General features: G+C 45.7%; 1 protein-coding gene across 1 annotated transcript in view; it reads right to left on the bottom strand.

Annotated features, from left to right (window-relative positions):
- The window catches only part of DAGLB (diacylglycerol lipase beta), a 154740-nt gene extending 131872 nt beyond the window's left edge, over positions 1-22868 (bottom strand). The window contains exon 1 of the mRNA XM_069210317.1: positions 22413-22868. Coding sequence (XP_069066418.1) covers positions 22413-22507 — 95 coding nt within the window. The 5' untranslated portion in view covers positions 22508-22868. The remainder of the gene's footprint in view (positions 1-22412) is intronic.
- Positions 22869-24249: the final 1381 nt, after the last annotated feature.

Below are 24249 nucleotides of genomic sequence, written 5' to 3'. Positions count from 1 at the left end.
ACGACACCCCCCTGCCCCTGCATACACGCATTCACACAAGCACACATGCACTTGCATACACATGCACACAAACACACAAACACCCCCCAACCCCTCCATTCACACAAACACCCCCCCCATTCACACACACAATACTCAACACCCCCCTCCCCTGTCGGTTGATCACCTTACCTGGTGGTCGCGTTGGTCGTCCGGGAGGGAACGGGGTCCATGGCACTTGCTCCCCCACAGCGGGCGGTGCAGTGGTGACGTGGCGGTGGAGCAACCTCTACTAGACCGCCGACCGTCAGTATGACTGCTGGCTGCTTCTCCACCTAATAGTGGTGGATAGCAGGAAGCAGCCATAATTTGGCGGTCTGAAGACTGCCAACACTGGCAGCCATTTGGCAGGAGCGATATTGGCAGTCTCTGTAAAAGACCGCCAATGTCAAAATGACCACCATAGTGTCAAACAGTCATTAAAGACCATGACATCCAGCGAAGCTGACAAGTTGAGGAGTCTATGGTCACCTCTGTTTCTAACATCGAAACAAAAATGGAAAATTATGAGAATGACTCTAAAACCACCAATATTGGGATCGCGAGGATTCTAGCCTAAACACAGGATATAAAATATTTAGAGGGACTGGGAGCTTAATGGTGCAGTGTACTGCCTCCCAAATGATACTGATGAACGAGTTACTTACCTTCGGTAACAACTTTTCTGGTGGATACATTAGCTACCTGTGGATTCCTCACCTAATGAATACTCCCATGGCGCCAGCATTCGACGGAAATCTTCTTCCTAGTCTCTGCACGTCGACGAGGACGTCACTCTAGCCCACGAGACGCCGTCTGACGTCATACAGGCAATAAGAGGTCCTCGACGACGTGCCGACGTCAGTACCAACAATTTTTTACGTGCATGAGAACAACAACCCAATGCAATGAAAGTGCAAGGCAACATCCCATAACATTGTAAAATACACAACATTGCAATAAAATGGTTGTAGATTTAATATAACTCTCTTTTTTTTTTGTTTTTTAACCAACAAATATATGTAAATCATGTATATACCCAAAAATATATACATATAAATATATACAAGTGTCCATATATACATCATCTATTGCAATCCTGAAGACCAAGAGGAGCGCACTCAAGGATTACTTGGTAAGACCAGAAAGGCAACGGGGAGGCGGGTGGGACCGTGAGGAATCCACAGGTAGCTAATGTATCCACCAGAAAAGTCGTTACCGAAGGTAAGTAACTCGTTCTTCTGATGGATACAACTACCTGTGGATTCCTCACCTAATGAATAGAGTCCCAAAGCAGTACCACTCCCGGTGGTGGGTGCCGAAATGGTCAAACCAAAAAATCCTGCAGCACTGACCGTGCAAAATGGCCGTCCCTTCTGACCTCAGAGTCCAAACAGTAATGTTTCGCAAAAGTGTGAAGGGACGACCAAGTTGCGGCCTTGCAGATGTCGACCACAGGAACACCTCTGGCCAAGGCCGAAGTGGCCGACTTAGCTCTGGTGGAATGAGCTCTAATGCCATCAGGAGGATCCTTCTTTGCCAAAGAGTAACAGATTTTAATGCAAAGAACAACCCACCTGGAGAGTGTTCTCTTGTGGACTGCCTTTCCTCTCCTCTTGCCCACGTATCCGATGAACAGCTGATCCTCCAGCCTGAAATCCATCGTTCTATCAATGAAGAAGCTTAACGCCCTCTTTGGGTCCAAGCAATGTAGTCTCTCTTCCTCCTTTGAAGGATGAGGCGGAGGATAGAACGTGGACAAAGTAATTGTCTGGGCCAAATGGAAGGGTGAAACAACCTTCGGGAGGAAAGCAGCCTTGGTCCTCAACACCACCATATCCACATAAAAAGTTGTATAAGGGGGTTTTACCGATAAGGCTTGCAACTCACTCACTCTCCTTGCAGATGTTATAGCCACCAGGAAGACTGTTTTAATAACCAAATACCTTAAGGGGCAAGAATGCATAGGCTCAAAAGGGGACCCCATAAGGAAAGTGAGGACCAAGGACAAATCCCATTGAGGCATAACGAATGGTTTTGGAGGATATTTATTTAGAAGACCTTTCAAGAATCTGAGAACAATAGGGGATTTAAATAACGATGGCTGATCTGGAAGACAAATGAAGGCTGACAAAGCCGACAAATAACCCTTAATGGCAGCCACTGCACAACCCTTCTGCGCTAGAGACAGAGCAAAAGACAAGACATCTGACAGATGAGCATGTAAGGGATCAATCTGTCTCTCCCCACACCACGTAACAAATTTAGACCACCTATTAGCGTAGATAGATTTAGTGGAGTGTCGCCTGGCCGCTAATATAACATCCACTACATCAGGCGGGAGAGAGAAGGAACTCAGGTTGCCCCGTTTAATCTCCAGGCATGTAGGTGTAGACTCTGGAGGTTGGATTGTAAAACCTGCCCCCGCGACTGCGAGAGGAGGTCTGCCCTGAGAGGGAGATGGAGCGGAGGGCACAGCGAGAGTTGGAGAAGGTCGGAATACCACACCCTCCTTGGCCAATCCGGAGCTATTAAGATGACTTGGGCCCGGTCTTGGCGAATCTTCCTCAACACTCGAGGAATCAAGGGTATGGGGGGAAACACGTAAAGCAACTGGTCGCACCAGGTTATCAGAAACGCGTCCCCCAATGCTCCCTGCACCGGATACTGGAGGCTGCAGAATAACGGACAATGCGCGTTCTCCCGAGTGGCAAACAGATCTATCCGAGGAAACCCCCACATCTGGAAGATTAAACGAACTTGATCTGGGTGGAGACGCCACTCGTGGTCGGCCGAGAATTGGCGACAGACTGTCCGCACGTACATTCAAGACCCCGGCCAAATGATTTGCTACCAAGCAAATCTGATGGTCCTTTGCCCAGGACCATAGTCGAAGAGCTTCTCTGCAGAGAAGGTACGACCCTACTCCTCCCTGTTTGTTTATGTACCACATCGTGGTAGTATTGTCCGTCAGGACCTGTACCGACTGACCACGAAGGGAAGGGAGGAAGGCCTTGAGAGCCAGACGTACAGCCCGTAACTCTAACAGATTGATATGAAACATCTGTTCCTCTGGAGACCAAAGTCCTTTGATCTCCAGATCCCCCAGATGAGCTCCCCACCCTAGAGTGGAAGCATCCGTTATGACCGTGGCCACTGGTGGCGACTGCGCGAACGGCTTTCCTTGTGAAAGATTGTTGCTCGCAATCCACCACTTCAAGTCCACAGCAGCATCTCTGGAGATCTTGACCGCACCTTCTAGATCTCCCTTGTGTTGAGACCACTGCCTTCGGAGGCACCACTGAAGAGCCCTCATGTGCCAGCGAGCATGCGTGACCAACAGTATGCAGGAGGCAAACAGACTGAGCACACGAAGGACCTTGAGGACTGGAACTACCGCTCCATTTCGAAACATTGGAACCAATTCCTGAATATCTTGAACCCGCTGAGGCGGAGGAAAGGCTCGATTCAATGTTGTATCCAGTACTGCCCCTATGAACAGGAGGCGCTGAGAGGGCTCCAGGTGAGATTTGGGCACGTTCACCGAAAAGCCCAGGTCGAACAACAACTGGGTTGTTGACTGCAGATGATACGACACAAGTTCCGGGGACTTGGCTTTGATCAACCAGTCGTCCAAGTAAGGGAATACTGCTATCCCCTTCCTTCTGAGCTCTGCCGCAACCACTGACATCACCTTCGTGAAGACTCGAGGTGCTGAAGTAAGACCAAACGGGAGGACCGCAAACTGATAGTGCTGCGACCCTACCACAAACCGGAGATACTTCCTGTGCGACTTGAGTATCGGGATATGAAAATAAGCATCCTGCAAGTCGACAGACACCATCCAATCTTCTTTGTTCAACGCCAAAAGCACCTGTGCTAGGGTCAGCATCTTGAACTTTTCCTGACTGAGGAACCAATTCAAGATCCTCAGATCCAGGATCGGTCTCAACCGACCATCTTTCTTGGGAATCAGGAAGTACCTTGAGTAACAACCTTGACCCCTTTCCTGCTCTGGAACCAACTCCACCGCGCCCTTTGAAAGGAGGACTTGAACCTCCTGTTCTAGCAACAGGAGGTGTTCTTCTGAACAATAAGATGGGCGGGCGGGAGGGGGGGCGGAAACTCCCGAAAGGGAAGGGTGTAGCCTTTCTCCACAATACTGATAACCCAAGTGTCCGTTTTAATAGTCTCCCACTTGTGGAGAAAATGCCGTAATCTTCCCCCTACAGGAGAGGAGTGAGTGGGAAATGGTGGAAGCCTAAGGCTGCTTTCCCTGCTGCACCCCTCCAGAGGACGAGGAAGAGGCAGAGTGCTGTTGAGAGGCTCCTCTGGTGCGGGCCCTACCTCTCCCTCTAAATGATCTATAGGGGTGAGAAGAGGCGGCTTGCTGGAACCTCCCCCGAAAGGAAGAGGAGGAAGAGCCACGCCCAAATCCACGAAACCTCCTGAAAAACCTGGAAGAGGCAGAGGAAGAAGGAGCTTGCAGCCCTAACGATTTGGCTGTGGCCTTGCTCTCTTTAAATCGCTCCAAGGCCGAATCTGCCTTTGCTCCAAACAGTTTGTCCCCATCAAACGGGAGGTCTAATAGGGTTGACTGTACATCCGCAGAAAACCCTGAATTACGGAGCCAGGCCTGTCTCCTTGCCACCACAGCCGTGCCCATCGCCCTAGCCACCGAGTCGGTCGTGTCCAGTCCAGACTGGATAATCTGGGTTGCAGCAGCCTGGGCGTCTGAGACAACATCCAAGAGTCCCTGGGGAAGCTCCGTAAAAGAAGATGAAATATCATCCATAAGAGCATGGACATATCTCCCCAGAATGCAAGTTGCGTTGGTGGCCTTCAACGCCAAACTGCAAGAAGAAAATATTTTCTTGGATTGCGCATCCAGTTTTTTGGAGTCCCTGTCTCCTGGCACCGTCGGGAAAGATCCAGGCGCTGATTTTGATGAACAGGAGGCTTGCACCACCAAGGTCTCCGGCGTAGGGTGTCTTGAAAGAAAGCCAGGGTCAGATGGTGCAGCCCGATATCTCCTGGCCACAGCCCTATGAACTGCCGAGGAAGATACAGGCTTCTTCCACACCTCCAACACCGGATCAAGCAAAGCCTCATTAAACGGCAAGAGAGGCTCCACTGCAGCAGAGGCCGGATGCAGCACCTCCGTCAATAAATTCTGCTTCGCCTCTGCCACCGGCAAAGGCAGGTCCAGAAAGTTAGCCGCCTTCCTCACCACCGCGTGAAAGGTAGCAGCCTCCTCCGTATACTCCCCTGGAGATGAAAGGTTCCACTCAGGGGAAGTATCCAGCCCACTGGCCGTATCCAGACCATGCAGTCCATCACCAGAGTCCTCAACCTCTCCTTCTTCCAGGACTCGCTGGTACTCCTGCTCTTCCAACAGACGGAGAGCACGCCTCCTTGAATGTAGTCTCTGCTCAATCCGCGGAGTCGACATGGCCTCTGCCGAAGTCGAAGATCGGCGCCGATCTCCAGAAGCATCCGACGCCGCATCCGGCGCCCCAGGCAGCTTCGGCGCCGATAAAGGAGCAGGACAAAGAGATCCTGGAGCCGATGGACCCACCGGAGTCACAGGACGAAATCCCAACGTCGACGGGATGGAAACCTCCGGAGCCAGTCCCTCTGAAGCCACTGGAGCGGCCACCGGCGCCGAGCCCACATTCCCAAAAGGGAGAAAGGGCATAAAGGGTGCCGGCCGAAGAGGTGCAGGATCACCCAATGAAAAGACCAAAGGCCCTGAAGGACCAGCCGGAGCACCTCCTGGAGCCATCTGCTGAAAGATGGTATACATCGCATTCAGAAATGCTGTACTATCGGCCCCAGGGGCTGGAAAAGCCGGATACTGAGGTGCCTGGATCGAAGGCGACCCCAACGTCGGCCTCGACGTCCGCGACGCCGGAGACATCACAAGAGGCTGCATCACCTCAACACAATCACAAAAAAGGGGAGTACGGGGTTGTTTATAAAGTAGGGGGGTCAGTAGTGTACTAATTGTGACGCTAGACCACTCGTAGTCCTCAACTAGAGGTGAAAATTGGGTGGGCTGTGTAGTGGTGTTCGGTCTGGGGGGAAGGAGAGGAGCTGGGGAAAAAAACAAGGAGAGGAAAGTTTCCTTTACGGACTAGGTGGTCTCACACACTATATAGTGTCATGCTTCATCATATGACCACCTAGCCCCACCCAGGTAGGACAGTGCCACCTGGGCGGACTCGACCTCACTGTTAAAAGAACAGGAGGGAGTGCGTAAATTAATCTTATTCCTGGAAATAGGGATCCAGCTATGCTAGGGAAATAAAAACACCTACTCAGGTACCCGGGTAACTTTAATGGGGGTCCTGTGTGGTGTGGTTAAAAAGGATGGGGAACCAGTGTGAGAGCAATGACTCACAATGTCACCTGTCTAAAATGGGGTAGCCGACATGTTTCTGCCCTTATGGTGGAGCTATGGAGAGTCTCTGGGCATTCATCAGGGCATTGGATCCCTGTAGTGATTCCTACTTAAACACTGCGAAAATAATCACATAGGGAAGGGAGGGCCTACCTTAACCAAGAAAATATCTGGGGAGGACCCTCACAGTTGAGGCTACTAGCCTCTGGTATCCTGGAGAGGGAGCGTCCCCTTATAGTCAGACTTGCATCTCCAAGCGGTCCTGAACGAGACGTCGGTATAGGCGCACAGAGAGCGCCCACCTTTGATGCAAGTCTGACTATAAGGGGACGCTCCCTCTCCAGGATACCAGAGGCTAGTAGCCTCAACTGTGAGGGTCCTCCCCAGATATTTTCTTGGTTAAGGTAGGCCCTCCCTTCCCTATGTGATTATTTTCGCAGTGTTTAAGTAGGAATCACTACAGGGATCCAATGCCCTGATGAATGCCCAGAGACTCTCCATAGCTCCACCATAAGGGCAGAAACATGTCGGCTACCCCATTTTAGACAGGTGACCTTGTGAGTCATTGCTCTCACACTGGTTCCCCATCCTTTTTAACCACACCACACAGGACCCCCATTAAAGTTACCCGGGTACCTGAGTAGGTGTTTTTATTTCCCTAGCATAGCTGGATCCCTATTTCCAGGAATAAGATTAATTTACGCACTCCCTCCTGTTCTTTTAACAGTGAGGTCGAGTCCGCCCAGGTGGCACTGTCCTACCTGGGTGGGGCTAGGTGGTCATATGATGAAGCATGACACTATATAGTGTGTGAGACCACCTAGTCCGTAAAGGAAACTTTCCGCTCCTTGTTTTTTTCCCCAGCTCCTCTCCTTCCCCCCAGACCGAACACCACTACACAGCCCACCCAATTTTCACCTCTAGTTGAGGACTACGAGTGGTCTAGCGTCACAATTAGTACACTACTGACCCCCCTACTTTATAAACAACCCCGTACTCCCCTTTTTTGTGATTGTGTTTATGTGGGAGTCGAGTACGGTTTGGTTTTTTCCCCTTGCTCCCATCCGCTCTCCCTTGTGTAATGCATCACCTCAACCACAGACGCTTGTCCAGGCGAAGTCGGTGACGCCGGAGAGGGCAACGGCGTTGATGGATGCGGCGTGACCGTTGGACTGACCTCCCAAGTCCTCCGACACCGAGCCGAAGGCGACCTCGAACGAGTCTCCTTGCTTGAATGACGCCGTGAATCTCTACGGCGCCGGGAGTCTCGATGACGCCGATGAGACCTTGGCGAGGAAGACTTCTTGTGATGTTTTTCCTTTCTCTTCGACTTCGCCAGGAATAGTTTAGCCTCACGTTCCTTGAGGGCCTTCAGATTCATGTGCTGACATGAATCGCAAGTCACAACGTCGTGATCGGAGCTCAAACACCAGAGACAGTCAGAGTGAGGATCTGTAACTGACATCTTGCCCCCACACTCTCGACAGGGCTTGAAACCCGACTTTCTCTGAGACATTGTTACCGCAGAGAAAAACTACGCAGCAGAAAACACACTGTAACCACTAAAGTAACAGTAGCTCCCTCAAAGATAACCGTTTCGAATGCACGGAAAAAAGGGAACTGACGTCGGCACGTCGTCGAGGACCTCTTATTGCCTGTATGACGTCAGACGGCGTCGCGTGGGCTAGAGTGACATCCTCGTCGACGTGCAGAGACTAGGAAGAAGATTTCCGTCGAATACTGGCGCCATGGGAGTATTCATTAGGTGAGGAATCCACAGGTAGTTGTATCCATCAGAAACACAAGAATACACTGTTCCAGAAAAGAAAAGTAAGTCCACCAGGCACTCCTCTATCTAGAAGCAAATGCCCTCACACATCCAATTGTATGTCATGCTTCATCATAGGGCTTGCTCCTCGTCAGACTGGTGCTGCAATGTCGGACGGGCACCCCGTAGAGGGGGCTATTTGCCGGAGATCTTATATTAATACTCTGTGCCTTGATATGATGTGTAGGGAAGAATTCCAACCTACAGGCAAGCAATGAACAGGATAGCAAAAGGAGGAAGATAAAATTGGCACAAAACCCTCCAAAAAAACACAATTTATTGATTGAGGAAGGTTCTTGGTCAAGGTTAAAAGAATAAAAAGGAGGGAAAAAGAGGTAATGCTCAGTCACTCTACCAGCAACATCTAATCAAGGGTGAAGAAATTACCTTCAAACCTTACAGTAGGTCAACATGTTTCACACCTAAAGGGTCCATGTGGATGTGGTGGTGCTTCATCAGGACCAAATACCAGAAAACAAAACACTTCTCAATTATACAAGAAGACCACAGTGTGACTAGGGATATAAGTACAGAAACTCCAGTCACTTACTCAAAAATGTCTACACATCAAACTAGTCATATGTAGAAGGAGACCTCTGAAAAAGCAAAAAAAGATACAATCTCGAGATCCAAATAAATACAGTACAATATAGTGTATGAATAAAAGGTGACATGACAGTCAGTGTTCAAAGTGCTGCCATGCTCGGTGGCGGTGAGGCGTACTGAGGTATTGTTGCTAACCATCCCAAATTAAGGACCAGGCTCCATAGGAACAAGGTGCCATAAGACTGGTCTAATATCTATATGGGTATAGAAAAAAACATAATAAACCCCAATGCATATTCAACAGGTACACCCTGAGCTTGATGAGTGTCCCACACAACACTATAAGAAGATCAGGCACACATGTAAAAAGTGTCCCTATATTGTCCGAGGTGTAATGTATAATACTCACTTCACCCCCTATATCCTCTTAAGTGACCACACACAATTTGGAAAAAATATAATCTAGTCTACACTCAAATTGGAGTGAAAGCAGGCATCTTAAAAGCCGTGTGTAAAAGTATGCTATGTGAATACAAAAGGCATTGAAAAGAAAAACAGCACCGCTCAAATGGGCTCGGCTTCACTTACTTTGATGCTGACAGTCCCCCACTTGGAGACCTACCCCAAGGATGCGTTCCTGAAACAACTAGAGGAAACGCGTCCGTCGGGTTAAGTAAAAAATATTGGGACCGTGAACCAGCAAAGACGTTCGCTGATTGGTTGTCTTAGAGCAGGCACTCCCCTAGTGCCAAAGTAAAAGACGGACTCAAAGAGGCACAACACTAGTGCCAGAAACTGAAGAAGGACTCAACTTCCAATTGGCAGGGCCTCCACTAGTGTTACTAATGACGAGGGGCTACCCCAGAACTCAGGGGTGCTGAAAACAAAGGAAGGACTCCACTCAGAGACAAAAAAGGTTAAACATAAAAAAAATACATATACGGAGCATGAAATACTTGTGCAACTTAAACAGGACAAGCTTGCCCCATATACCACAAATCCTTATCCCTGATGTCGGGGGAAAAAAGTAAAAATACTAGAGTCAGACAGAATAAGATTACTGCCCCTTATATGTGACTGAATTGAAAAACAATCTCCAAAAATAGCAATAAAAAATACAAATATATGAAAAAAAGCATAAGGAATGTCCTCCTTGATATGTAGCAGGGGGTATTGCAATGGGAAGGAATGCAAACTAAATCAAAAATATAAAACTACAAGGGAGTATCGAGGAAGGTGCCTCTGGCATCTGTTAAAAGATCTCTGGCAAAGAACCCTCGTTATGGGGTTTCTGTCAGACATTGCAGCACCAGTCTGACGAGGAGCAAGCCCTATGATGAAGCATGACATACAATTGGATGTGTGAGGGCATTGGCTTCTAGATAGAGGAGTGCCTGGTGGACTTACTTTTCTTTTCTGGAACAGTGTATTCTTGTGTATTACTGAGCACAGGATGGACACTTAAGACAGGGGGTGGAACACTTTCTTAATGAGCCATCACATGTAGTGAACAGGCATTGATAAGTACAGGTGCAGAAAACAGATGGACTACATACTAGAGAGTGTACAGACAAAGAGCAGGCACAGGCAGAGTTGCTGATTTGTTGGACCCACTTCAGCGTGACACAGTGGACAAGGCAGCAGCAAAGGAATTCAGTACCGAGCTGAACAGTGCCAGGGTGATGTGTTTTCCAACTTCAGTTTAGTGACCCTGAAGGGTAAATATAAACCACAGGATGTGAAGAGGAGTTTTCCTTGCTTGTTCTTAAAGTGTTAACTTGGTTTTCTGCAAAACCAAGAGTGTGAGACTGAGTAAAGACCAGGGTGTTTGCAAACCCAGTGGCAGCTAGGAGGTTCCTTGCTGAAAATGACAAAAGTAGGGTCAACTTGAGGCATGAGCACAACCCGAGATATGCGGTATTGCGACACACTGTCACTGCATTCAACTCCACCCTCAATGGAGCTCGAATCACAGGATGTTCTCCGAATATAGGCTCAAGGGACTTTTTTTTGAGGAGACAGTATCTTTAACAGTTGTATATGCAGAGATATTTTTGGATCCCCTTTTTCTCTTCTTCACAAAATGCTGGGGTCTTAGACAAAGATTTATGTTGTTACCAAGTAACGTTTGGATATTGAGGTGCACAGTCTGTAAATAGCTGCTTGATTGTTGACGTAAATATCTTTGTGACGCGTTGCCACTTTAACGGCGATAACCATACTAGAGTTCTGGTTACAACTGATGACTATCTCTGTCCGATTTTGAGAAATTAATACAAAATTTGGAACCGTAATCGAGGAGCAGAGCAAGTCTGTCATGTCGAGCTGCTTTATTATTGATTCTAGACATCAAATCAAAAACGCTTTTTACTGGAATATTTCCTTATTAAGTTTCAAGCTTTTAAGCATGATCAAGCCACTTCTAATTGTTTACTGTCAGCCTCATGAGGTGCTGAATTCAGGTACCGGGTAGGCTAGTTGTAACTGCCTTGAACAGGATGCAGCATATCTTGAAGGTCTTTGGGTTGAAGTGGAAGATACTGTAGATTAATCTGGTTTTGGGGCTTGCAATACACTCTTCTAGTGATCATTATGACATTGAAAACACTACTGAGAGAGGTCCAGAGCTGTTGGCAAAGAGAAGACATTTCTTTTAAGTCGGACTCGATTTTTTGCATTTGAGATTACGATTTGAATGAAGCAGTTAGGCATGTCCATGACAGTAAAGACATTCAGATACAATTGGGGTTTGACAGTTTCTTAGTGTATTGGGAGTACATGACTGGATGGTACTATTGGCACTGTATGTGAAATATATTTTTATTTCATGACCAAAAAGTAGTACTCCAACTGTGCCATGAGTAACTGAAAATGAAGGCAATGGGATGTGAACCTTGAGAAACAAAAGATTGGGAGCTGTTGGACTCTGGATGTTCCTGTTTAGACTAACTGATGAGGGTCATTGAGATATGATAGTAATTAGCCAACTTTATCATTAAAGTCCTTGCCTACCATCAGCTCCATCACCAACGACATCCCGCCATCTCAAGACCTGTGCGACTCCCTGGCCACCTTCTTCCACCGCAAGATCACCGACATCCACGACAGCTTCAATCCCGACCCCCCCGCACCCACCACCGAGTCCACCACCCCTGCGACTACCACTCGCACAGTCACCTGACCGTCTGGTCCAGTGTCAGCGACGAAGACACCATCAAAACCATGAACTCCATCCACTCCGGATCCCCATCGGACCCCTGCCCTCACCACGTCTTCAACAAAGCCAGCGCAGCCATCGCGCCCCACCTCCGGAAAACAATCAACTGTTCCTTCGAGACAGCAACCTTCCCAGAAAGCTGGAAGCACGCCGAGATCAACGCCCTTCTGAAGAAGCCCAAGGCGGACCCCAAGGACCTCAAGAACTTCCGGCCCATCTCCCTGCTCCCTTTCCCGGCAAAAGTGACCGAGAAGATTGTCAACAAACAGCTGACCCGCTACCTCGAAGTCAACAACATCCTGGACCCTTCCCAATCCGGTTTTCGCAGTAACCACAGCACCGAGACCGCCCTCATCGCCGCCACTGACGACATCCGGGCCCTGATGGACAAAGGAGAAACAGCCGCCCTCATCCTCCTGGACCTATCAGCAGCCTTTGACATGGTCTGCCACCGCACACTATCAGCACGCCTCCATGACGCCGGTATCCAAGAGAAGGCCCTGGCCTGGACCACATCCTTCCTCTCCGGCAGAACCCATAGCGTCCGCCTCCCACCCTTCCGCTCCAAAACCACCTAGATCATCTGCGGCGTCCCACAGGGATCCTCCCTCAGCCCGACACTGTTCAATATCTACATGGCCCCCCTCGCCCATGTCGCACGACAACACAACCTCAACATCATCTCCTACGCCGACGACACCCAGCTGATCATATCCCTCACCGAAGATCCCCACACCGCCAAAGCTAACCTCCACCGAGGAATGAAGGCCGTAGCCGACTGGATGAAGGACAGCAGACTGAAGCTGAACTCGGACAAGACGGAGGTCCTCATTCTCGGACCCACCCCATCAGCCTGGGACGACTCTTGGTGGCCCACGTCACTAGGCACAGTCCCGGAACCCACGGACCACGCACGCAACCTGGGGGTCATCCTTGACTCCACTCTCTCCATGACCAGGCAAGTCAACGCCGTCTCAGCGTCCTGCTTCAACACCCTCCGCATGCTCCGCAGGATCTTCAAATGGATCCCCCTCGACATGAGAAAAACCGTTACCCAGGCCCTCATCACCAACAGACTCGACTACGGGAACGCCCTCTACTCAGGAATTACAAACAAGCTCCTGAGACGACTCCAACGCATCCAGAACGCCTCGGCCCGACTCATCCTCGATGTCCCCCGCCGCAGCCACATCACACTCCACCTGCCTGCACTGGCTCCCCGTCAACAAAAGGATCACCTTTAAGCTCCTGATCCACGCACACAAAGCACTGCACAACACCGGACCCACCTACCTCAACAACCGACTCAGCTTCCACACCCCCACCCAAAGCCTCCGCTCAGCCAACCTCGTCCTCGCCACAGTCCCCCGCATCCGAAAAACCATCGCCGGCGGCAGATCCTTCTCCTACCTTGCCGCCAAGACCTGGAACACTCTCCCCACCATCCTACGACAGACCCAGGACCTGCTGGCCTTCAGAAGACTCCTCAAGACCTGGCTCTTCGACCAGTAGCACCCCCCCGCCCCCTCCCCCGCAGCGCCTTGAGACCCTCACGGGTATGTAGCGCGCTTTACAAATGCAGTGATTGATTGATTGATTGATGATCAACAGTGTTTGAACCACTATCTGAATCTCTGTTGTCTGTGATGGGTAAGGCATCACCCACAACATTCATGATTATGGGTCCCATATTGTAGAGTAACCTAAATCTGAGTAATAGACATGCCATAAAGGAATATTTTAGTATTGTTGCAGTAGTTGGATAGAGACTTCCTTGGTTTTTTTTGGTTTTTTTGGGGGGTGGGGGGGGAAGAGATGACTGGGTGACAATTCAAGAGTTAGCTTTGCAGTGAGGATCCACCTGTTTTTCAGGCGAGAGGGGATTTACCCTGCTTAAAGTATGTGGAAATATGACTTGTGGGAGACTTACACTGATTATGATGTGGCATGGCAGAAGAGTTTCACAGACAACATTACAATGCTGGAAGGTATTACGTGGTCTTCATAAATCATGGCTTTGAGGGTATGAAAGATGTCTGAATGGTATTTGCTTGAAAATGGGTTAAGGGTGATCTATTTTTTATGTTCCTGGGGAAATGGCAGAACTCTTTAGGGTTAGGAAGACTTTACAATGTATTGTGTACTCCGGTTTAAAATGACCACAAACAAATTGATGAAGAGAGTGGCATTTATTGGTTTAGTGAGATGATGGAGTGTATTGTACAAAGGCCATCATGGTGTTTATCAGCACTAAAAGGACTCCACTCTGTGCTTTGGTCTAGAGTCATTTTTTCCACTTGTTCATTGATGGTATTTTTTTGATCATTCAACTCTGGGGTTTATCAAGAAGCAGAATGCTTTGTTTTTTATGATCTGAATTTCATTCAGGCATGTGTTAGTATTGACTGAATCTGGACTCAATTATGCTACCGAGTGTTGACTGTGGCTCCATGTAGAAGAGGTTGAGGATTTGTGAGAGAATGTCATTGGAGAAATCCCGCTCAGTTTCTGAAGGATGTGGTGGATGAGTTTGGGGCAATGCATCAAGATGTTGAATGCAAAGTGATCAGAGGTGATTCAGTGACGGTGATTACAGGATGCTATTAAGAAGGGTAAGTGATGTTTCTTTCATTAAGAGAATAAGCTTGTCTACTGCGCTGTTGAATAGGCGGTCTGGTGACTAGGTCTGTGATCTCCTCACTAAGTGTTTCTAACTTGTATCTATGAAGGAAGGTAGTGGTTGGTGAGGCTACAACAGCAGAGTATCAGTTGGGAAATTTTAGTGAGAAGAGGAGTGTTTCCTTCCTGAAGTGTACAAAGCCAGGAGGGCATGTGTGGTCTCCTCCAGAGAAGACTTCTGCATGCACAGTTGATAAGCTGAATGTTACATCTTGTGAGAATGTCTAAGATCTGCTTGCTGCATGATTGCTAAACAAGGATGACAAGACACAATGTTGTATATTTTTCATACATTAGCCTCTTGGTGATGTTGGGTGTCACAGTAGTGACTTTCAGCTGGCTGTGCCTTTCTCAAAAGTAATTAGAGAAGTTAGGACTTGAGACTTGCCAGTAACCACTGTGAATACGATATGCAGAACTTAAATCCACTTTTCTGTCATTGAAATCGAGACCTTTGTCTGGTAGATATCAAGTTTCACTATGATAAAGGCACCATAAAGGGTGGGTAACTTTAATATTCATGGAGTGGGCTTTCATATGTGTATGATGGCACTGGCCTTGTGAGTGTATTATTATAATTTTTATTAGGGTATTCTTATAGTTTGGACGTAGCACATGGGCAGAAGAGGAATTCACAAATACCGACGAGCCATAAGTGCATCTACCTTTTCACACCTCCAATTCCTGATGTGGAATAAGACTAACAAACCGACCAGGATTTGCCCAGGAGCTTACACTGTTCAATAAACTAGGAAATATTCTTGACCACGTTTTTGCAGAGTTGCCCTCTCAGAGCCTTGAGAAAACCCCAGTCACACAAGCAGCACTGTTAGGGGTGAAACACATATTGGCTGTTAATGCCTAGTATGAATAAAATGAAGAACGGTTGGCAAATACTATGGATGCAATAAAAGGATACAAAACACAAACATTTGCACGGAAGTTCATTTTTCCTTAACTGGGTGTTTAAAATTGTGATTTTGAGACCAGGAAAATACAATTAAAAAAGGAAAACAGTACACTCTGCACACTACATTAGGAAACAAAAGCTCTGAGATGGACAACAGAATATGGAAAGAACTAGGACAGTTGCCTAACTTGTTTAGATGGTTTCTGATTTATTTTTATTTTTTTTCTCATTTTAGAATGCTAGCACCTTTCATTTAAGTCTTACATTTTATAGTAAGGTTTTCCAAATTTCTTGTGTTTGGCAGAATGACTGAGGTTTTTGATTCTTTTGTCTTCAGGATTTCAAGCAAGAGGCTCTATTTATCTTTCGTGTCTTTTTTCTCTCCTAGTAGTGCATAGCTTATCTTTGACATAGTTGAGTGGCCTGGGATAGAGAGCTTTGTGTATGATACAGGCTATTCTGAAGAGGATAGTGGCTCCAAGGAGAATCAATAGAAATGTGTCCAGCATCCTGAATATAGTAACCACTTTACTATACCCAATTGAAAAATGCCTGGTGAGTGAAGACTGGAGAGCATCTGAGCTGTGATACTTTTAGCCTCGTCACCATTTATCAAGTCGTAGGCTCAAGACACAAGTCTCCGAATCTCGTTGAAGCCATGGCGCAGGGAGATAGGGCACTAAGGCCTCTCAAATATCGGCAATATCTAAATGCTCTCTCCTGGAATCTTTTGTTTCACAGCTACAAGGTCACAGTCAGAACGTCAATGCACTTGAATGCCCATGGCAGTTAAGTATGGCAAGGGAGAAGGATATATTATAACACTGGTCCCAAACCTAAATTGGTAATTTCTTTAGTCTACCTCTTGAAGTCACGCATGTGGAACATTGGCACTGGGGAACAACTGCTGCCTTCTTCAGGAGTCAGTAAAAATCTTCAGGCTCCAGCAAAGCTATAAATGCAGAGGCACTTGTCACGCGACTTTTCTAGCAGGCTCTTATAAAGACTCTTCATTTGACACTTTGAGCCAGCAATGCCGGGTTGCTCTCTAGAAGCACAAAAGGGAAGACCCCCTCGTACTTCAATTGGACAACTAAGCTTTGGATTGCCATTACTGAGGCACATCCAAAGAAGAGGAGTGCTTTGGTCTTTCTCAAGCAGCTTCACAGGAATACGCAAAAAGTAATTCAACATACCTATGAATAGTCAAGGCAACACAGAAATCAGTTTGCATAAGTGGCAACCTCTACAACTTCTATAAATCTATGATTAAGAACCATAATACTAAAAAAATGAATACTTGTTCATTACGTTGATATACCTTATAATTAGTACAAGGATCACTGTCACCTCAAAGTTATTTGTTTATTTAATTAAATTAAGTTACATTTAGATACACCTTTCTGTAGGCCACTGTTTGTAAAGAACCATTGTACCATGCTCCGGTTGGGAATAAAGAATCTGACTGCCACACACAGTAATAATAACATAAATTCAGGAGTGAATTAAGAAGCATCCCAACAAGAACTTGATTTCCCCCAGACCAAATTAAGTGTAAAGTTAACCACAGCCAATAACAAAGGCACGGGCACAGGTTTTCAGTTCCCATACTTAGCCTTTTCAATGCCATGACAAAAATCTACAGTCAGTACTTTATCAGAAGAACATAGGTCCTGATTCCGAATTTGGCGGATGGGATACTACATCACAAACGTGACAGATATCCCATCCGTCGTATTACAAGTTCCATTATATCATATGGAACTTGTAAAACGGCAGGCAGGATATCCATCACGTTTGTGACGGAGGATCCCATCCGCCAAATTCGGAATCAGGCCCGTATTCTGCTACCAAGCAATATTGCATATTTTCAACAACGCCTAGATGCTTGTCAATGTTGTTTACACAGGGCTCGCGTGAAGGATGGAAGATCCAACATCAATGACCAATAGACAAGTAGGGTATTCCGATGAATATTGGTTTTATATAACATATGTAGTATTCACTTACTTAAAAATACCTTTAAAATGACTGATAAGAAATTACTCTGGAAAACTCTACTTAATCTTAGAAATTATCAAGCTCATTTAAAATGCATCATATTTTATGATACTAATTTGGATAATTCAAGGTACTGCTCAAAACTAACCAATAACTGAGGAATTTGTGATAATTAAATGAGTGAAATAAGGCTGTCATCACCCCTTCAGGCGATTGTGTCATCTGCTTTGCATGCAATACCTTAATTTTATTTAAGGTCTACAGGAAGCAGAATCAGATATTCACTGGTAGTAGGCCAACTGAATCCAAATATACTATTTGGAGATGCCATGGTTCTTCCAACCAGGATTTCAAGAGCACTTCACCGATTACTTTCCTGCTTTGCATATTTACTTATTACTTTCTTGCTTTACAGATTTATGCTGTCTTGCTTTACTCTATTGCTTTCTTTTTTCTTCTTTATCCCCTTTCATTACTTTGTTTTTTGTATTTTCTCTTTGTTACTCCTTTATTCTGCTGATTTTTCATCCACTTTCTACCTTTCTTCTTTCTATATTTTTCTTCTTCTTCTGCTTTTCTTCATTCGTTCTTTTTCTGTTTCTTTCCTATTATCTGCTCCTTTACATTTGTTCTTTTCTTGCGTCCTTCTCCCTTTCTGTCCTTGTTTCTTCTTTTTCTTTCACCATCTCTATTCCTTTAGTTTCCTCCCCTTCCCTCTTCTTTTCTTGCTTCCTGCTCAATCCTCCATCCGTCTTTACTTAATTTTTCTTCCATCATTTCCTCTTTCTTCCCTCTTTCTTTCCTTGAACTTCCTTCCCTTCCTCCCACCTTTTTCTTCCCTCTTCCATCCCTTCTTTCCCGCCAGTTCCGCCTTCATCTTTATCTTTTCCCGTCCTCCTCTCCCTTTTTCAGCCCTTTTTTTTTACATTCATTCTTGTTGTTCCTTCCTTTCTTTAAGTGTGCTTATCTTTCATTGAAAAATCTATTAATGCATTAATTTGTTTGGCATGACTGCCTGATTGATATAAGGTGGGGGGTCCACTGTAGAAACAGGTTTACTTCTACCTAGCTATGAAGTCTACATGTACACTTCAAAATGGATTACAGCACCATATATATGACACAAGAATACTGTTTTTGTCTGTTACTTTGTGGGCATCAACTCATGGACCTCAGAATAATTAGCAATATAGTGAAAGTGTTTCAGGCCTGGACACTCAAAATAAGAGTGTAATGTATTGCTTGTCAATGATAACAGAAGCCCAAGGAGACACTCGCCTCACAGAGGTGATTCATAAACAAGAGTAAAGGGGGAAAAAACAGATTCTATATGACCCCACAGGTAACCCTTTTCATATAACTACTGTGACAATGCTGTATGCGCACTGTAAAAGAATTGGAGGTGCTAGAGCAGAAATCTTTACGTTTATACCATTATGTAATCCTTATGTTGGGCAGAAGCTCATGAAAGTTTTCAATGATCAGAAGCAGCTCTCACTGTCTGAAAAGCTGGAGACCCCTGTTTAGAGTATGACAATCCTGCTAATAGGGTGCAATAACAGTACATAAAAGCTACCCGAATCATACCGAAAAGTGTTCTTACTATTAGTAGTACAGCTGCCCTAGTGAAGCAAAATGCAAAAAACGCCATTTAAAAATCACAACACCATGGTGACAAGTGCAAATACTGTAGAAACATCACATAATTGAGTGTACGGGTAGTTGCAGCACCTTACCCTGAAAAATTAAGACGTAAGAGCATGTCTGACATTAGTTGCCATTTTAAATAAACTACGCAAATTCGACTTTAATACGAGGTTGACCTCAAGAATAACTGAGAGACCCTAAAAAGAGTATCAAATGCAGGGGCGGCTACTCTGCTAAGGCGTAGGTGCATCGCCCTGCTGGATTTTTTTTTAAATGAAAAATAAAATGATAATAATGTACGCTACATTATTATCATTTTATTTTTCCTGGGAGCAAGGGGCGGGCTAGGCTGAAGGCAGGGGGCCGGAAGCGGGCTATGCACCACGATGTGCGCATATCTGTTCGGCTGGCTTGTAGGACCGGCCAAACAGACATGCACACTTAGAATGTTCTCTACCCCACTGTATTGCACAGCAGAGTGCAGAACATGCATAGGCTCCCACTCCCAATCTAAGCAGCGAAGCAGGCTGTTCAGACCAATCATGACGCTGCTGTCATGCTGAGGACAGCAACGTCGTGATTGGCTGGGAGCTTGTGTGGACGGAGGAGAGACAAATGCATCTCCTTTCGAAGGTAAGTGTTTTTTTATTATTATTTTTCCCCAATACCCCCCCATCCTGCCACCCCTGTTCAGAGGCAGCCACCACTGATCAAATGCAAGTGGCAGGAAGCCGCGCCCCATTCTCCTCGGCGCTCTTGTACGTGCTTTGTATCTTAAATGGAACTCTCTGAGACACTTTTTACTCAAATCACCAGGGTTATCACTGAAAACAAATATAGGTGTTTTGGCAGGGCTTTAAGAGGGCCGGAACCTTTCTAAAATGCAGGTGCTGAGATGGATCCCTATAGGGTTCTCCATTTTTACCCTCACCATCAGGGTGGAGGAAAAAAAATTAACTCCGCAGCAGTAGCACCCTTCACTGCTGTTAGCGCGTCAGATCTTATTAGGTAAACTTATAAGGGAGACGTGCATGGCCGATGAACCTTTTGACTCGCTTCGAGTTTTTCCCCACCATATATTCCGTACCAATACAGATCAATAACATCAACAATCAATAATCATTAGGAGTCAGTGATTTACACTCACCATGACATCTAGGCCATGAATAACCACACCTGTATGTAAAAGTTAGAATGTTTATTTCCCTATATGAACAATGCTAATGTCCCGTAACTTAGTCTCAAAATCAAATGATAAGCATACAGAAACAATACTGCTTGACCAAAGCGGAGAAAGAATAGCAATCTACTCAAAGCTTGAGCTACTACACATTCCAAAGTTACAGTACAAATTAATAGCACAAATAACTGTGCAAAAGATATTACATATATTTAGATTCAGCAAAGAAAAGAGATTAACTGTTATTACATGTAGCGAACTTCATCAGTGAAATCCCTAACTAACACCAGATCAGAATAGCATTGTTGGGCATCATGCAAAACAATTTAGTCACACAAATTTGGAAACTAGCTATGGCTCTATCAAAATAGAGGTTGGTACCTAGAAACAAAAGCAAATAGACATAATCAGTAACAAGGGCAGTATATCGGTCCTCAATATGGTTCAGCAAGCTGTGACAGTCTTTGTCAATAGGACATCAGTTCAGTCAGCAATACATAAGGATTCAGCATCAAAGTTCAGAAAAAGCAAAGTCTCTCTAAGCAGTAAAGTTAAACACACTTCTTCTCGGGACGGTCTAGAAAAAAAGTAGCAGAGTGGCCTCTTAGGACCGTTAGGAAGAAATTAGCTAATGGCCTCTCTCCTCCTGGTGCAATCCGGCTAAGTTAGATTTCCAAAAACTACTTCCCACATCATAATTGGTCAGAGGATTGCATGTTTACTCTTAATCGGCTGAAACAAAACCCTCAAATCTACAAATTTTCCATTACATGGTTCACATGTCAATAACTGGCTCCTTTTCTCCTGCTCTCTTCATTCGGCTTGTCAGGTATCAATATTGTTGCAGCTTATACTCCAGTCAGTGCATCCATTGACTTCTCCTGGGAAGGTCAGTCTTACACATATTACATTAAACGTTGTTTCACTAGCAACTACATCATCCTCTATCAAGCAGTCTCTCATGAGAAAGAACTTCAGCTGCAAGCACATGGTCAGTACAGTGGAAAATTATTTGATTCTCTGAGCATCCAATTTATGAAACGCCTAAGAAATGTAGCTTGACAAGAGGGTGTGAAACTAGGCCACGACCTTGCTAAATTAAGGCCTACAGTTAATAAAGTTAATAAATAATGCATTACCTTTAATATGACCTATTACTACATTAATCAAATATAAACTCAACATTTCATATTAATAAGCCATCAATAACTACACTTCATGAATATTGGTGGCTACTCAGGCAGGCGCACCTTCAAATGTGTGCATTATTTTTCTCCACATTAGCACATTTTCTACGTAAAACAATCACTCAAAACACATGAATATTTAATATTAAAAATTCTGCATTAACACTGCTTTAGAAGTAACTTCAAAGAGACTGGTTATGGATCTTTCACAGTAGCACTTCAGAAAGGAGGCATTTCCACGGTTATAAACAATGAAGCTATTGTTGATTATCTATGCAACTAACACTGACTGACTAAGCCAATAGCAATGGTGTGTTGTTACTTGTATTATTATATATATATATATATATATATATATATATATATATATATATATATATGAAATGACAAAAAGAAGCTAAATAACGTTCGGGGATTTTTAGCTTACATATTTTGAAGCCAAATCCTTAATTACATCAGCCACACCCCTTTGAGAGACACTCACCGCCCTCAGCTTTTTTTTTCATTCCACTTAAAGCCCTTTGTTTTGGGTTGTTTTAAGTGAGACACTACTTATTCTTGTCACTTTAGGGTGTTAAACAGAAAGACAGCTGCAAAATGCTGGACATTCATTCTCCGAGTCAAGTAGGGAAGAACAGCCAGGAAGAACAGCCAGGAAGAAAAGCCAGGAAGGCTCGCCCGGGCGAACAGAACTGACAGCTCTGTGTTTACCTCCACGTGTGCCGTACATAATGCATGTAATTAAAGGGAAACGTCCACTCCCACCTCGTTGTAAAGCCCAGGCCGCTCTGCTCACCATATGATCCGAATGAAGAGCTCGAAAGCTCCGGGGAACACCAGGTCGTCGCTGGCTATGGCCCAGCGCCTGCCGAACGCCACCAGCCCAGGCATGCTTGGAGCGCGGGGCGGCTCTCTGCGCTACACCGGGGATCGACGGCCTGCTTTGCGCTCACAGCCGCAGCGCCTCGCACGGCGCCGTCTACAGGGCCGCTCGCCAAACCCGCTCCGGCCTCCCCTCTAAGGACAGTGGTCGCATCCCGGCGCTGGCAGGCCCGCACTTCCTGCAGGCTCTGTCCTGTCACGAGCCTCCGTTACCGGAGTTAAGCAACATCCCTGCCAGGCCCAGCGTCTCGTCAGTTACTGACTGCGAGGCCGGGCCATGAGGATACGCCCCCAGTGGCGAAGCTAACGCAGGGAAGAAAACTGGAACCTTCGCCGCTTGTTAAACTGTGAAATGCAGCCATAATCGAACGCTTTTTGAAACTGTGAAGTGTTTGTAATTCTGGGAAAAAGTAATAGAAATATTTATAATAAGATGGTTAACGTGAGATTTTTGTCGTTGCAAATATAAACGACACGCAGTGTACTGGCCTCGCGGGCATTCATTACACTGGCTTTTTTTTTTTTTGTTGCGTTGTTTAATATAGCCTGAACTCCACCGGAAGGTACTGGAGCGTTTTACATGAGCACCAGTTACCTGTGTTAGCTTATCTGACCTTAATAAGTAAACTTAAAAGGGGACACGAATAAATCAATGAACCATTTGACTCGAAATTAAGATGTACTTACCATAGCTCTAGTACATAATCAATAACTAAAATACAATATCAATAGTCAACAGCAATCAATAACATCGATAATCAATGGAATCAGTCATTGTCACGCACCATGACCTTTCAGTCATGAATAACCATACCTTTTAGTAAAAGTTAGAATATTTATTTCCCTATTTTAACAATGCTAAGGTCATGTAGATTAATCTAAAAATCAAATGAAACACATACAGAAACAATACTGGCTGTCCAAAGTGGGGGAAGAAACGTAAATACAACACATTCTAAGGTTACAGTGCAAATTAGTAACAAAGTCAATTGCGTCACAGTGATTACATACATCCGAATTCAGCAGAGAAATTCATCAAACATTATTCCCTGTTAGCAGAATTTCATTAGTGAGGATCCTTAACTAACACCAGATTAGCATCAGCATGTTGGGCTTCATGCAAAACAATTTAGTAACACAAAGTTTGGAAAAACATCTAACTATGGCTTTATCAAAACAATGCAGTTGGTATCTAGAAAGGAAAAGCAAATATGCATGATAATTAACAGTCTAATTCATTATACCTATCCTCAGTGTGGATCAGCAAGCAGAGTCAGTCTTCGTCCTCAGGACATCAGTCGATCAGCAAGGTATCAGGATTCAGGATCAAAGTGAAGAAAACACAAAGGTGGTCATTACAACCCTGGCGGTCGGTGTTAAAGCGGCGGTAAGACCGCCAACAGGCCGGCGGTAAAAAATTTGGAATCACGACCGTGGCGGAAACCGCCAACAAAGACAGCCACTTTAACACTCCGACCGCGACGGCGGTACAAACAAACAGCGTGGCGGTCACCGCCAACAGACAGGTGGAAGACAATGTACCGCCCACAGTATCATGACAGACCAATCTGCCACCTTTTCCTGGGCGGATTCACCGCGGATAAAAAAACGGCGGAAACTGGAATTTCGAAGGGAAAACGCTCACCTCTACACACTCCACGAGGAACGAGGACATCATGGACCCGGAACTCCAAATCCTACCTGCGATAGTCTTCCTGCTCCTGTACCAGGAGCACGAACGCCGGCGGCGA

Source organism: Pleurodeles waltl, chromosome 10, assembly GCF_031143425.1.
Source record: "Pleurodeles waltl isolate 20211129_DDA chromosome 10, aPleWal1.hap1.20221129, whole genome shotgun sequence".
In the NCBI taxonomy this organism is placed as follows: Eukaryota; Metazoa; Chordata; class Amphibia; order Caudata; family Salamandridae; genus Pleurodeles; species Pleurodeles waltl.
Note: the sequence above shows the minus strand (reverse complement) of the source record. Positions and strands in the feature narration are given on the sequence as shown.